This window comes from Martes martes (genome assembly GCF_963455335.1).
Source record: "Martes martes genome assembly, chromosome: 16".
Classification (NCBI taxonomy): domain Eukaryota; kingdom Metazoa; phylum Chordata; class Mammalia; order Carnivora; family Mustelidae; genus Martes; species Martes martes.
In genome coordinates, this window is record NC_137904.1 from 11,357,656 (window position 1) to 11,370,252 (window position 12,597).

At 45.7% G+C, this 12,597-nt stretch overlaps 1 protein-coding gene across 1 annotated transcript in view; it reads right to left on the minus strand.

Annotated features, from left to right (window-relative positions):
* Positions 1-7,978: 7,978 nt before the first annotated feature.
* The window catches only part of AKAP10 (A-kinase anchoring protein 10), an 81,857-nt gene continuing 77,238 nt past the window's right edge, over positions 7,979-12,597 (minus strand). The window contains exon 15 of the mRNA XM_080827519.1: positions 7,979-9,218. Within this exon, the coding sequence (XP_080683645.1) occupies positions 9,213-9,218 (6 nt within the window). The 3' untranslated portion in view covers positions 7,979-9,212. The remainder of the gene's footprint in view (positions 9,219-12,597) is intronic.

Consider the following 12,597-nt stretch of genomic DNA (forward strand, 5'->3'; position numbering starts at 1 on the left):
GACGTTCTTATGGGAAACTTTTTCTTTTAGGACAGGTGCACGATGGTAGAGGATACGATGACTGCTGGTCCAGCTTGGTGCCGCTGTCCAGACTCCTGCTAAGGTGCCGGAAGTTTCGCCTACCACTGTTTTTGCCTTGTCGGTGCAAATATTCACGTGGTGGAAAAGGCAGTTAATGTCTTAGTAGTATTAGAATACGTAATTTTGACCGTGCAGACCTCCTGATAGGGTCTCAGGGCAGTCGGGCACTTGTGAATCAGAACTTAGGGATTGCTGGGCTAGTACAAGAAAGGAATATCTCAACGTCAGCCTCTTGCCAGGAGCAAGGAATATATTTTACTTGCCTAAGGCGTAGGAAGACTTAGTCCTGATTCTGGGAAGATGGCCCGGAAGACCATTAGCTTGGCCTCATTTAAAGCAAGTGTTTTTTGTTTTTGTTGTCTTTCCTCCAGCATCTCCTGGGCCATACTGCTTGGATCAACCCCAGCCCTTCCCTGCTTCACATCTGGTGAGGCAGACCAGTCCGGAACCAACCCTCCATGACTCCATATTGGATGCTGTGTGACGATGTGCTCAGGACAACTCAGGCACAATGGGCCCCAGGGAAGGTTTTCGGAGTAAGAGGCAGAGGAGGAAGTGAGCCAGCCTTTAGAGGCGAGAAGGACTTCTTTAGGCAGAGTGTGGGGGAGGACATTTTAAACTATAGGCTTTGCTTGAGCAAAGGAAGGCATGAGGTGTGAAAGCCCATTGAAGAAAGAGTGCAGAGAGGTCTGGTTTAAAGTCTAGTGCTCTAAGATCAAGGTGGCTAGACAATCAGGGCATTAAATGCTATATAAGGAACTCGGAATTTATTCAGCAGCAACAGCGTTCATTAATGGTACAAGTGATCTTATATTTAAGGCAAATCCCTATTTTCCTAATGAAAACATCTTTAAAAATTAAGGGATCGGGATGCCTGGATGGCTTAGTCGGTTAAGCACCTTAATCCCAATGCGGGACTGAGGCCCGCATTGGGCTCCCTGCTCAGCAGACAGCCTGCTTCCTCCTCTCCCTCTGCCTGCTGCTCTGCCTAAAAATTTTTTCTAAAAAATTTTTTTTTTAAAAATTAAGGGATCAATCCGTGTAAATTTAAACTTTTAGGAATGTCGATGAAATAGTCAGATGTTGAATTATAATATCTAATTTATTTAGTTACACATGCATATTTAAAATAACATTATATACACTAATACATTAATACAAAATATTGCTTTTTTCCCCCCATTCTTACATGTCAAGTAACAATTTTATTCAAAGTCTCTACATGCATCTTGGACGTCAATGTCTTCATCATATTCAGAGCCACTTTCTTCAAGTGTATATCCTTCAATTGCATCGAAGTTGTCTGAGATGCAGCATTTTAAAATACTTGTCTGGCACTGTCATTGGAAAGTTTGATCCAAGTCACGTTGACAATTCTGCCCCCATCCCCAACTTTTCATGTAGGTGCAGGTTTACAATCCTTAGAGCAAAAGTATTCACTTATTGCTTTTTGAAGTTGCTCCTCGAAAGGCTGGTTTACAAAACCTAACTTTTGTAATAGTGATGGCATACCCCTGGAATAATTACGAAGTTCCTTCCCCACCCCCCTTTTCACTCATCTCAGTAGGAGGAGTCTGGCATCGTTTATCATTATGGTGGGCTAAAATGTGAGGAGAGACCAGAGGTAGTAGAGCAGTTGCAGGAGATGACAAGACCTCGTTATGGTGTGACTGAGAGTGAAACATATTCTTGAGAACGAAGAAGGCCAAAGAGCTCTAAGCTGGGTTCCTGGGTAGGATCATCCTCATGGACAAAGAAATGTCTTGGGGGTGGGAATGAAGCAGTGATGCATCAAGGCCTTGGAGATAGCTGGGAATGTCCTGGAACCAGGCAGGGGGCAGAGGTGAGAGCACAGCCTCCCCACTTAACAATGGAGGCTGTGGATCAAGGATATGGAAACAGCACTGGTCAGCAGCGGGCAGTCATGCCAATATGCCAATATGGCGTCCTGTCCAGTTGCGCGGGGAAGGGGGTGTTGGGACTGGGAAGAAAGGGTATCTTGAGGAAAGAGGTACATGCAGAATGGACACATCCTGCAGAAAGACTGAGATGATCGGAAGTCTGTGACTCACAAAGAGGGGTCCACCTAGACTGCCCGCAACAGGTTCCTCGTGCTTTCCCATTAATACTCATCGCATCAATCGTCCTAGTTTTCTAGACTGCAAGGAAGATGGGCAGTACGTGTGTTCTGGGGACTGCTGTACCCCCAGTAACGAGAAGAGGCATATAACAAGTCCCCAGGAATTACATGCTGAAGGAAGAAACGGGGAGGAGGGAGATGAAGGGGGCAGAAAGGAAGAACAAGGTACTAGTGTCCAGTGGGAGGGACTTAAAAAGGAGGACAGCAACAAAGGTCAGGAAAGGCATGGTCAAGACCTCAGAGGGCAGTTGGCATCAAGGAGCTGGGGGACACACTGGAAGGAAATGGACCAGACAGGGATTGCACCAAAGATTCCACTGGGGCCTTGGTGTGATCCCAGGAGCCCAAAGTCTCAGCCCTGGAGAACATGTCAGGTGCACTGTCCCCGGCAAAGGCACATGGCATGGGGTGGGGTGGGGGGGCGGTAGGGGAGGAGGGAGACCGTGGGGCTGAGACTAGACTGTGGCTTCTTCTAAGCCTTACCCCATGGGGAGACACTTGCCTCGATGTCCAGACCTGCTCAGTGACAGACAGTGGGGTGGTGTTTGGGTGTTCTTGGCGTTAACATCTGAATCCTAATAAAGGATGTATGTGCTTGTTTTGGTGATTCACGAGGCATAAGCCTCAAATTCCCTTTCCGCTTAGCGTGGGCATCTCTAATAAAAGGGAATCAAAACAGTTCCCAATTTATAGGAACGATCTGAAGGCAGTGACTCTCAAAAGTCTGGTCTCCTGAGCAGCAGTAGCATCACCTGGAAATGTGTTAAAAATGTGAATTCTCAGCCTTTACCCCAGATCGACTAAATCAGAAACGGGGTGAGGCCCAGAAATCCAAGGTTTAATACGTTTCTCCAGGGGATCCTGATGCATGAGAAAGTTTAAGAACTACTGCTTTACAGCAATGGATGGAACGTTTTCCAGCTCCAGTCCCCTTCTCCAGAAACCTGCAGCGTCTGGTACACTAGTCTTTAGTGAGTACCAACAGGCAGCAGGAGGAGAGACGAGGCGAGGGCGACTCACGACAGAGCAGAGTGGCAGGGAAGAGGGCTGGTTCACTGCCTCGACTGGCTTCCCTGGTCTCTGAAGCCTCAGTCGCCCTCATAGGAGGGGGGAGTAGGTACTTACCTTTCCAGGGCCTGGCGCAGTGTTAAGTACTCAGTCCTGCTGCTTGCTGCCATTATCACTAAAGCAGAACTCAGGAAGAGCCGATCGCCTCGCGGCATCAGTTCAATGGCTAGCTAGGTTCTTCCAAGGCCAGGATTTTGCCCCACACGCGTGTAATAACTTTACACTACTAGCCTTCTTGTTTCTGGTTTCTAAGAATTCATACTTCCCAAAGCTCTGCGGGGAGCCCCAGGGGGCTGAGACTGATCCTGTGGCCTCTTCTCAGCCTACCCCACTCACAGAGCTTTGCTTGATGGCCTCAGACATCAAAGCGCCGCCCCTTGTATCAGGCAGGTGCGCAACACCTGAGTTTCTAGTCTCGCAGGGAGTAAATGGGATGGTGAGGCAGCCAGTCCTCGAGGGGCGGGCGCTTTCAGAGGAGCGACCACTCCTCAGGCCCCTCTACCCTGTGGGTCTCCCTTCTGGGTCAGGAAAGCCTAGTGACCCCCTGCGGGGCTCTGTAAGGAAAGGGTGTTAAATCATAGGCTCAAAAGGCTGGCTTGAGTCCAAAAACACCAGCGATTATAGATGGAGCTTCCAACTTCTATCTCCTTCTCAGTAGAATAGAAGCTCCAGGTGCCCCGGAAGCTTGTCTTATTTCCCGAGTCCCTGCACTGTAAACAGAGCCCGGCACTTAGTAGACATTAATATACTTCGGAATTGGCAAACATTTGCTACACCAGTGGCTCTGCTATTAGAAGGAACAAAGGTTGCTCTCCGTCAAGAGGAGGAAACTGAAGGTCTGGGTGGAGCCCACTGGGTGCTGGTGAGCACGCCAGGCCGGCCCGGCGCTGGGAGCTACGCACAGTGTGGAGGCCCAGGGCGCTGTTTAGCCAGGGCTTTTCCACGAGGTGCGTGGTGGACTCTTACTGCGACGTAGGCAGAGGCCAGCTGGGGATCATCTAGGGGTGAGCCTGAAGGCACATTCAAGATGGGGGCCCCCCGATACCTGAAGTTAGGGGAAAGGCCAGTCACCGCAATCCTATTTGCTCCTTGGCAATTCCCAGCTCCCTCTGAACTGAACTGAAGCCCACGTTTCCTAGGCAGCTTGCCTGCCCGCCACAGGCCCAGAGGGCCCAGCTGCCCCAGCCTGTGCTCTCGAATACGGGTACAACTAGGTAGCAGTGGTGTAGATGCCTCTGGGGGGCCTGGGGGGGCACTACCACCCTTGGGCAAGGGGCTTAATTATTCCAGGTGAGTTTAGACACTCTCATTGCGCCAGAGCAGGCGGGCTGAGGGGAACAGACTGAAGAAATGCTTGGTTGCATAAAGCTATTGAGGCAGAAATAGTCACTACCCCATGTGACGGACAAGCAGATGAACTTCCTCCCTGAGCATGAATGTCCTCTAGGCTTTTGCTCACATGGATCCCTCCAACACTCGCCACGCCATGGCCATTTCCGCCTGTCCCAAACCCATACAGTACCACATTTCTTACTCCCAGCCATTCCCAACCTCGCCCAAGCAGAGAGGCCTCATAAGTGCCCACAGTGCTTATCCACAAGAGGCCTCCTATGGTAACTGTTAGTGCCGGTCTCCTAAGTTGGAACCTTGAGGGTTTCGCTGGGATTTGCTCCCACTTATGGTTCCAGCCAAAGGCCAGACATCTTACCTAGCCCACGGAAGTGGTCAGCATGTACCTACTTTGTAATAAATAGGCAGTGGCCCTCCATCATTTGAAGCTTATTATCAGTTACTCATTGACAGAAATGCCCTCTAGGCACGTGCACCTGAATGCTGACAGCAGCCGTGTCCAGAACAGCCAAACCATGGAAAGAACCTAAATGTCCATCAACAGATGAATGGATAAAAAAGATGTGGTATATATACACAATGGAATACTATGCAGCCATCAAAAAACGAAATCTTGCCGTTTGCAACATGGATGGAACTAGAGGCTATTATGCTGAGCGAAATAAGTCAATCAGAGAAAGACAATTATCAGATGATCTCTCTGACACAAGGAATCTGAGAGGCAGGGTGGGGGTCGTGGGTAGTAGGGAGGGAAAAAAATTAAACAAGATGGGACTGGGGAGGGAGACAAACCGTAAGACTCTTAATCTCAGGAAACAAACTGAGGGCTGTTGGGGGGGTGGGGGGGATGGGGTGGCTGGATGATGGACACTGGGAAGGGTATGTGCTATGGTGAGTGCTGTGAATTGTGTAAGCCTGATGATTCACAGACCTGTACCCCTGAAGCAAATAATATGTTATGTTAATAAAAAGGAAAAAAAATACCCTCTATTTCTGGGTTTATTACAGTTGCTAAAAGCAGGGATGGTGTTTATCCTTTGGAAGGATGCTGGAAAGCATGAAGGGGTCCCAGTGCCGAGTAACTCCTTCCTACAAAAATGAGGGAGTGTCTCTTAGCTCCATTAGTTGAGGATCCCATTTCGAGAGAATTCACAAAACCACCAAAGATTTAGTAAAGAAAAATTCTCCCGAACGTAGGGGTATTTTGCAAACAGGCTGAGGACACATGATCATGAGTTAATTAGAGCAGTCTGGTAGTACTTTAGTCAAGGTCCTTTCGGTTGCATGTCATAAAAAGTCACTTCGGACTGATTTTTGAAAACCCAAGAGGCATTCTAAGGATACCTGAGGGAAGAACAGGGTCCACAGGAAGGAGGGAAAACAGATCCAGAAACCCGTGAAGGCCTCGAGACTACTGAAGTAGCCGATCTGATTTGCTTGCACTCATGTTTCTCTCTTTCTACTTCTAAACCTCTCTGCTTGCCTGTGCAGGGCGGATCACGGGTCCTGACTTTCTTTTTTTTTTTTTTTTTAAGATTTTATTTATTTATTTGTCAGAGAGAGAGAGAGAGAGAGAGAGAGAGAGAGTGTGAGCACAGGCAGACAGAGTGGCAGAGGGAGAAGCAGGCTCCCTGCAGAGCAAGGAGCCCGACGCGGGACTCGATCCCAGGACGCTGGGATCATGACCCGAGCCGAAGGCAGCCGCCCAACCAACTGAGCCACCCAGGCGTCCCACGGGTCCTGACTTTCTTAAGGGCCCCGCCACACAAGCTGCAATCCCAGAGGGTCTCTCTCCTTCCCCTTGCAAAATTCTTAAGATAAAGAAGTTTCTTGGGCCTGTCTGGATGAAAAGTTCGACGCTGGTCTCATCAACTGGTGGGGGGTGGGGTGGGGAGAGGAGAGGGAGAGGGAGGGGAAATGTCCCTGGGTACAGACCTGGTCCCCTTTCCTGTAGGGAATGAGGGCAGCGGCAGCCTGAGTCAGGCAGGCGCCCCCAAACAGTGTCAACAGAGAGAGAGGTCTGCTGCTTCGGCAGGGGCTTAGCTGCTGGTACTTAAAACAACACAGTCTGTAACTGCCTACGATTCCTTCCCCTCCAGGTTCCTGCTGACCTCGTCACAGCTCCAGACACGTGCACTACTAACATTTCATAAAGCACTACCGAACACTGAAACCCAAGATGGAAACGTTATAAAAAGATGCTCCCTGTTTTTATTGCTCTTTGCTGGACGTGGTTGATGTTTGTTTTTTACTTTCATCAAACCTTACAGGAGAGATGAAGACATGGCAAGTTACAAAGGTACCGCTTCTGCACGAACGTCTGTTCTAACAACCTGGTTGGTGTCAGCAACACGATAAAGATGGATGTTAACAGATTCCTCGAGCCTATGAAAATCCTGCCGAGGCTTCGTATTTGTGGGTGCACTGCACAGAGCCTGGAACACAGTGGTGCTCAAGGTCACACTGAATCCAATTCCAATTTTAACGTAAGTACAAAGATCTACTTCCGATCAAATATTAAATCTGGCTAATAACTTCAGACCCCAATCTGCTCTGTGTCCCACAGCAGGTGGGGCAGAAGAAAGTAACGAAGTCTCCCACTTGCTGTTCTCCTCTTTTAAGAACCTTACCACAAAGGACCATCTCTAGCTCAGAAGCACAAAATGTATACAAAGAAATTACTATATAGTAACTGAAAGCACAAGTTTCAATAGCCTAGGGTCTTAGAGAAATTGTTATTCCAAAACATGCAGAGGCAGCAAGAGTCACCCAAAACCACATTTTATTCTATGACCTTTATATTGCTTTTCTGTTACTTAAAGGTTGAAGCAAAGTGAAAGGATGGAAATATTTTGTTAAAGGAACAAAATAAGTTAATCACAGCAAATACACCTAATAAAACCTCAGGGTCTATGCCGTACACTCCAAACACAAGGCTAAGTCCAGGAGTGGCTCATTTCTGGGTTTTTGTAGAGCAAATGGAAATATTTGGAAGAATCAACACATTTCAGTAGAAGAGCCATAAATGCCCTGAAAGCAGAAAGTTGACACAATTTTAAATATAATTCATATATATATATATATTTTTCAAATCAAACACAATTAAATAGAATATGGTTTAAGTACATGAATACTTTGCTTTAGAAGAATAACAGAGGTGGTACATAGTACCAAAAACTTATACACAGCCTTTTCGCTTCTTCTGTTGATGAAACAGTGTGCCTCTATACAATCAAATATTGCAATGGAATAAATTCTCTATTCATTCAAGACTTTCTCAAGGACAGAGGTGATTAATAATTATATATTTATATGTATATATAATTTTTTTTTTTTTTTGCAAAGTCTGAGCAAAAGCAGTAACACTTAAGAGAACGTTCGTCCCCCTCAGTCACGCATGGTGAGGAGGCGTGGGCACCGCGGGCCCATGGAGTGTGCTCGCCAGTGGGGCGGCCCTGCTGATGGCAGCGAGCCCCGCACCCAGTAGCTGACCGAGGGAAGTGCAGTGAGGGAGTCTCCTGCTCTCCTAGAGACAGAAAGAGAAAAGGCCACCACCTGCACACTTCCCAGCTCACAGCAAAGAAAGGGGAGGCAGCCAAGGTCGAGTGCTTTTCCTGCCCACCCCCCCAAACCTCACTTGCCAATCTTAAAAAAAAAAAGAAAAAAGAAAAAAGAAAAAAACAAAACAAAAACCATACAATCTGGGAATAAACATCTTGTCCAAGGTATCACAGGGGGAAACTGGAGTGACTGTTACTCCTGCTCCTTGTCCTCACGTATTCTGAAGGGAAAGCTAAGCAACTTGGAGCAGAGTATTCTAGAAGAGCAAGTCTTCGTGCTCAAAGTAAAGGGGGCTCATCTTTTTGTTAGCAGGGGAGACTGGTTTGCAGTACACCGCATCTCAGGAGCAATTAAAATGTGAAAACTGCACACTGTCACCCAAGGGAAGGACAATGTCACTGAGACTCGACCCGTCAGCTAGCCTCCTTCCAAATTAATGCCTCTGTGAAGGAAGACCGCCAGGGAGCCCTCGCCCTGGTCTGCTGAAGGAAAACAATCTGCTAGCACCGCACCGCCACTCTGAGCTGCCTGGCTCTCGGAGGGGCTGACTCACCTGTCTGCTCAGGCCAAAGCAAAGCACTTCCGGCACCTGCTTTAGGATACTTGTAGGGATGGGTCACGGCTACAGAATGTGCGTCAATTACATATCAGCTCTACGCTTATCTGCCTCCCACAGTATGTGGTCCCTGTCTATTCCAGTGGACTAAAACTCGTTCATAAATGGGTTATTGCCATTGGAAAGCTATTAATTTTCTAGTAATGTAAACAATACCACTTTGTCTCTTTATGACTTTCACTGTGTGAACATCATGTGCAGCAAATATGTCTACATGTCACTCTGCTTCGGATGGAAGTCTAGGATTGTCTGCCAGTCTTTCTTGGGAACAACAGTGATATATCAGTGAAAAGAAATACAGTGCTTTGTTTTCATTGGCTGTGTTGAAGAATCCAACCAGAGCAAAAAAGTTCTCTTATTTTTCAAAAGCAGATTTCCTTTCTCTCAGGTCTTGAGTCATAGCTGAAAAAAGGGAAAAGAAAAAGGTTAAGGTGCATTTTTATAACCAGGGACGTATTATCATGACAGATTAAGGTTAACCAACACTTAGTGTTTACTACATACCAGCGCTTTTGACAGTGAGGATCTGACTACAATCTTGAGATACAATGCTGTAATTATTTTCATTTACATATGAATGAACGGAAGCTTAAAAAGGTCAAGCAGCTCACCCTAAGATAACAAGGACTGGCACCCAGGTCCGCTTTCATCTTTCCCTTTTGGCAATAGATAGTAGAACGAAATATCTAGTCTCTGACACAGTAATTTGGCTTCTAGGAATTAACCGTGCAGCATGCTCATAAGAGAGAGCAAAGATTTATATACACATACATTCACTGAAGTATTGTTTGTAACAGGGAAAAACCCAAAATGACTTAAATGACAATCCACAGGGGAGTCATTAAATCAGGAGAGCCATAATACAAAATACTCCAATACCTTTGGAAAGAAAAAGAAAAACCTCTGATTTCTCCCCACCTAACACCAGGTTCCTGAGGCGGAGACCTGTTTACTCACAGCACTGGGGAGGAAAAAACCATCCCAGAAGACAAGGTCCTTGGGACATATACACATGCAACAATTCAGAAATGCTGTGAGGTAGTTTATGTTAAATGCCTAAGTACATTCTATAGACCAGCGTAAGGTAGGACATTCAAAGAGAGGCTTCAACATGGGCTAGAGAGGCTGGGTAATCTTTCATGGAAGTAGGATGTCTTACTTTCATAAAATCATGGAATGAGACTCAGAAGGAGATCTTATGAGACTGTCTTGTCCAATTTCTCTGATCTACTGATGAGAAAATAAGACTTGGAAAAGGAAAGTAACTTGCAAAAGGTCACATATGTTCATTAAAAGTGGAACGAACAAGTTCTGTTTAGCCCGGCACTTTTTCCATACCAATACACTGCAGATCCCTAAGGACAGGCAGGATAGGTATCTTAGCCAGCCAAAGAGAAAGGCTAGCAAGCTTAAAAACCAAAATACAGCAAAATGTATCTGTACATCCTAAAAATAAAAAGCACATGATAATAAAATCTGAACATACAACTCAAATAAAAAGACTTCCTTTTAAATATCTACTTTCTAAAATGGTGCCTAAAAGGACATTTTTCGTATTGTTAAACATTTCATCCTCAAAGATAATGGGGAATCACAACTTCATACACCTTGATCTTGCTCTTTGCTATTTTAGGTTTGTCTGAGCCAGTGAAGATAAATATAGATAAAAATTATCACCCTTACACAGAAACGAGGATAGAATCTGCAAAAGTGAACAGAAAGTTGGTGTGAATCAGCTCAGTGCAAAGTTCGAAATCCAACCAAGCTCTGGTAAGGACAGTTCTCCAAGTAAACAGCGCCAGAGAAAGGGGTCCGCCGGGCCTCAGTCTGAACGCAAGCCCTAAGAACCACTGTGGGTTCCGTGGGATATCGTCTGAACAAACTGTAAGGACCTATTTAGCCAGAGCGCTTCCATCAGTTAACCGATAACTTTGTTGTCTAAAATTTAAACTGTCCCTGCTCCCCTTCCCCCAGGGGACTTACTTAAAAACAAATCTCGGAAACCAGCCCCAGGTAACGAAGCCCAGATACAAGGGTGGGTCAGGCCAGGTGGAGACATCCGATCAGTGGGGGGTTGCATACTGTCTCCCTAGCTACCAAGGAGTAGGGGCCCCTGCCCTTTGGGAGCCTTTTGGGTGCCAATTCTAACCAAGGTGATAGACTAGTTCAAATGTCTGCTATAGGGTAAATTGTAATTCAATTGGTCACCTAGCACCACTGTGGAGTTTCCTGTGTGTGTTACAATCTCATTGGCCACCTGTGCGTGGCCAGGCCCAACCACATGGCCTTTGCCCTTAAAAGCTAGTCTGTGAAACAGAGAAAGGTCGCCCTCTCTTGTAAGAGGTGCGGCCCCGAACGTTGGTTCTGATTCTTGATGCTCGGCGCGGAATAAAGCTTTGCTTGACCTCCGCTTTGTATCAGTCTCACTCCTTTAATCACTGACCCATTTTGGGGAGGACCTAACAATAATACTTAATTCTGGTTCCCAATTTTTGCTAATGTAAGTAACAGAGGAGTAGCTTCCTGCCTTCATAAGGAACATGAGCAGAAATTCTCCTATTGCCTTAAGTATCTGTGAATCAACTCCAGTTAGAGAAAGAAAAGTTGCTGAAGAAACGGGGAATGTCTGGCTTGAAGAGAGGACTGGGAGTTGGAGGGGTGGGGAGGGGGGCAGGGTGTGCTACATGGCAGCCCTCAACTTTCTGAAGGTCACTTGCATGGCTCTCACACACCTAACTAGAACCAGCTGGCGAAGCAGAGAAGAGAAACAGAATTATTAGCTTGTGGATATTCTGAACACAACCCCTTTCTCAGAAAAGTTGTTCTGCAAGTATCATCTCCCAGTCTGTAACTTGCCTTTTCATTTTCTTGACAGGGTCTTTTGACAAGCACAAGTCTCTACTTTTGATAAAGATCAATTTATCGATTTTTCTCCTTTATAGCTCATGTTTCGTATGGTCCAAGAAATCTTTGCCTAATCTCAAATCCCAAATTTTAGTTTTAGCTCTGACATTTAGGTCTATGATCCATTTTGAGCTGATTCTGTATGTGCTATGAGGAAGAAGGTTCATTTTCCTCCCATACATTTATCTTAATGTTCCAGTACCGTAAACCAGAAAGACTATCTTTTTACCACTGAACTACCTTGGCATATATGTCAAAAATCAACTGACTTCATATATTTGGGTCTACTTCTGTATTCTCTTTGTGTCTACCCTTACGCTGATAGCACTCTGCCCTGACTGAGCAGCTTGATAGTAAATGTGTCCACGTGCTGTTAGTCTTCTAGATTTTCTCTGCCCCCTCAACCCTGTATGTCTCTCATTCTAGTTTCTTTCAATCTTCCAGTTACGTTTTATAATCATCTTGTCAATGGGTCAACTTCTACAAAACACCCTGCTGGACTTTTTATTGTGATTGTACTAAATCTTGGATATCTTGTATGGCATGGAGAGTATAGTCAATACTGTATAACATATCTGAAAGCTGCTAGGAGAGTAATCTTAAAAGTTCTCATCACAAGAAAAAAAATCTGTGATCATTTTGCAATGTATAATAAATATCAAATCCCTATGTTGTAGACCCGAAACTAACATAATGTTATAAGTCAGCTACGCCTCAATCATCACCACCACCACCATCATCCTGGGGAAAACCAGCACCTTAACAACATTTGTGTCTCTTGATTTATTTAAATCTTTAATTCTGCTCAGTTACAGTTTATATCGTACAAACCTTACACAGATTTTGGTAAATATATTCTTAGAATTTTATGTTTTAG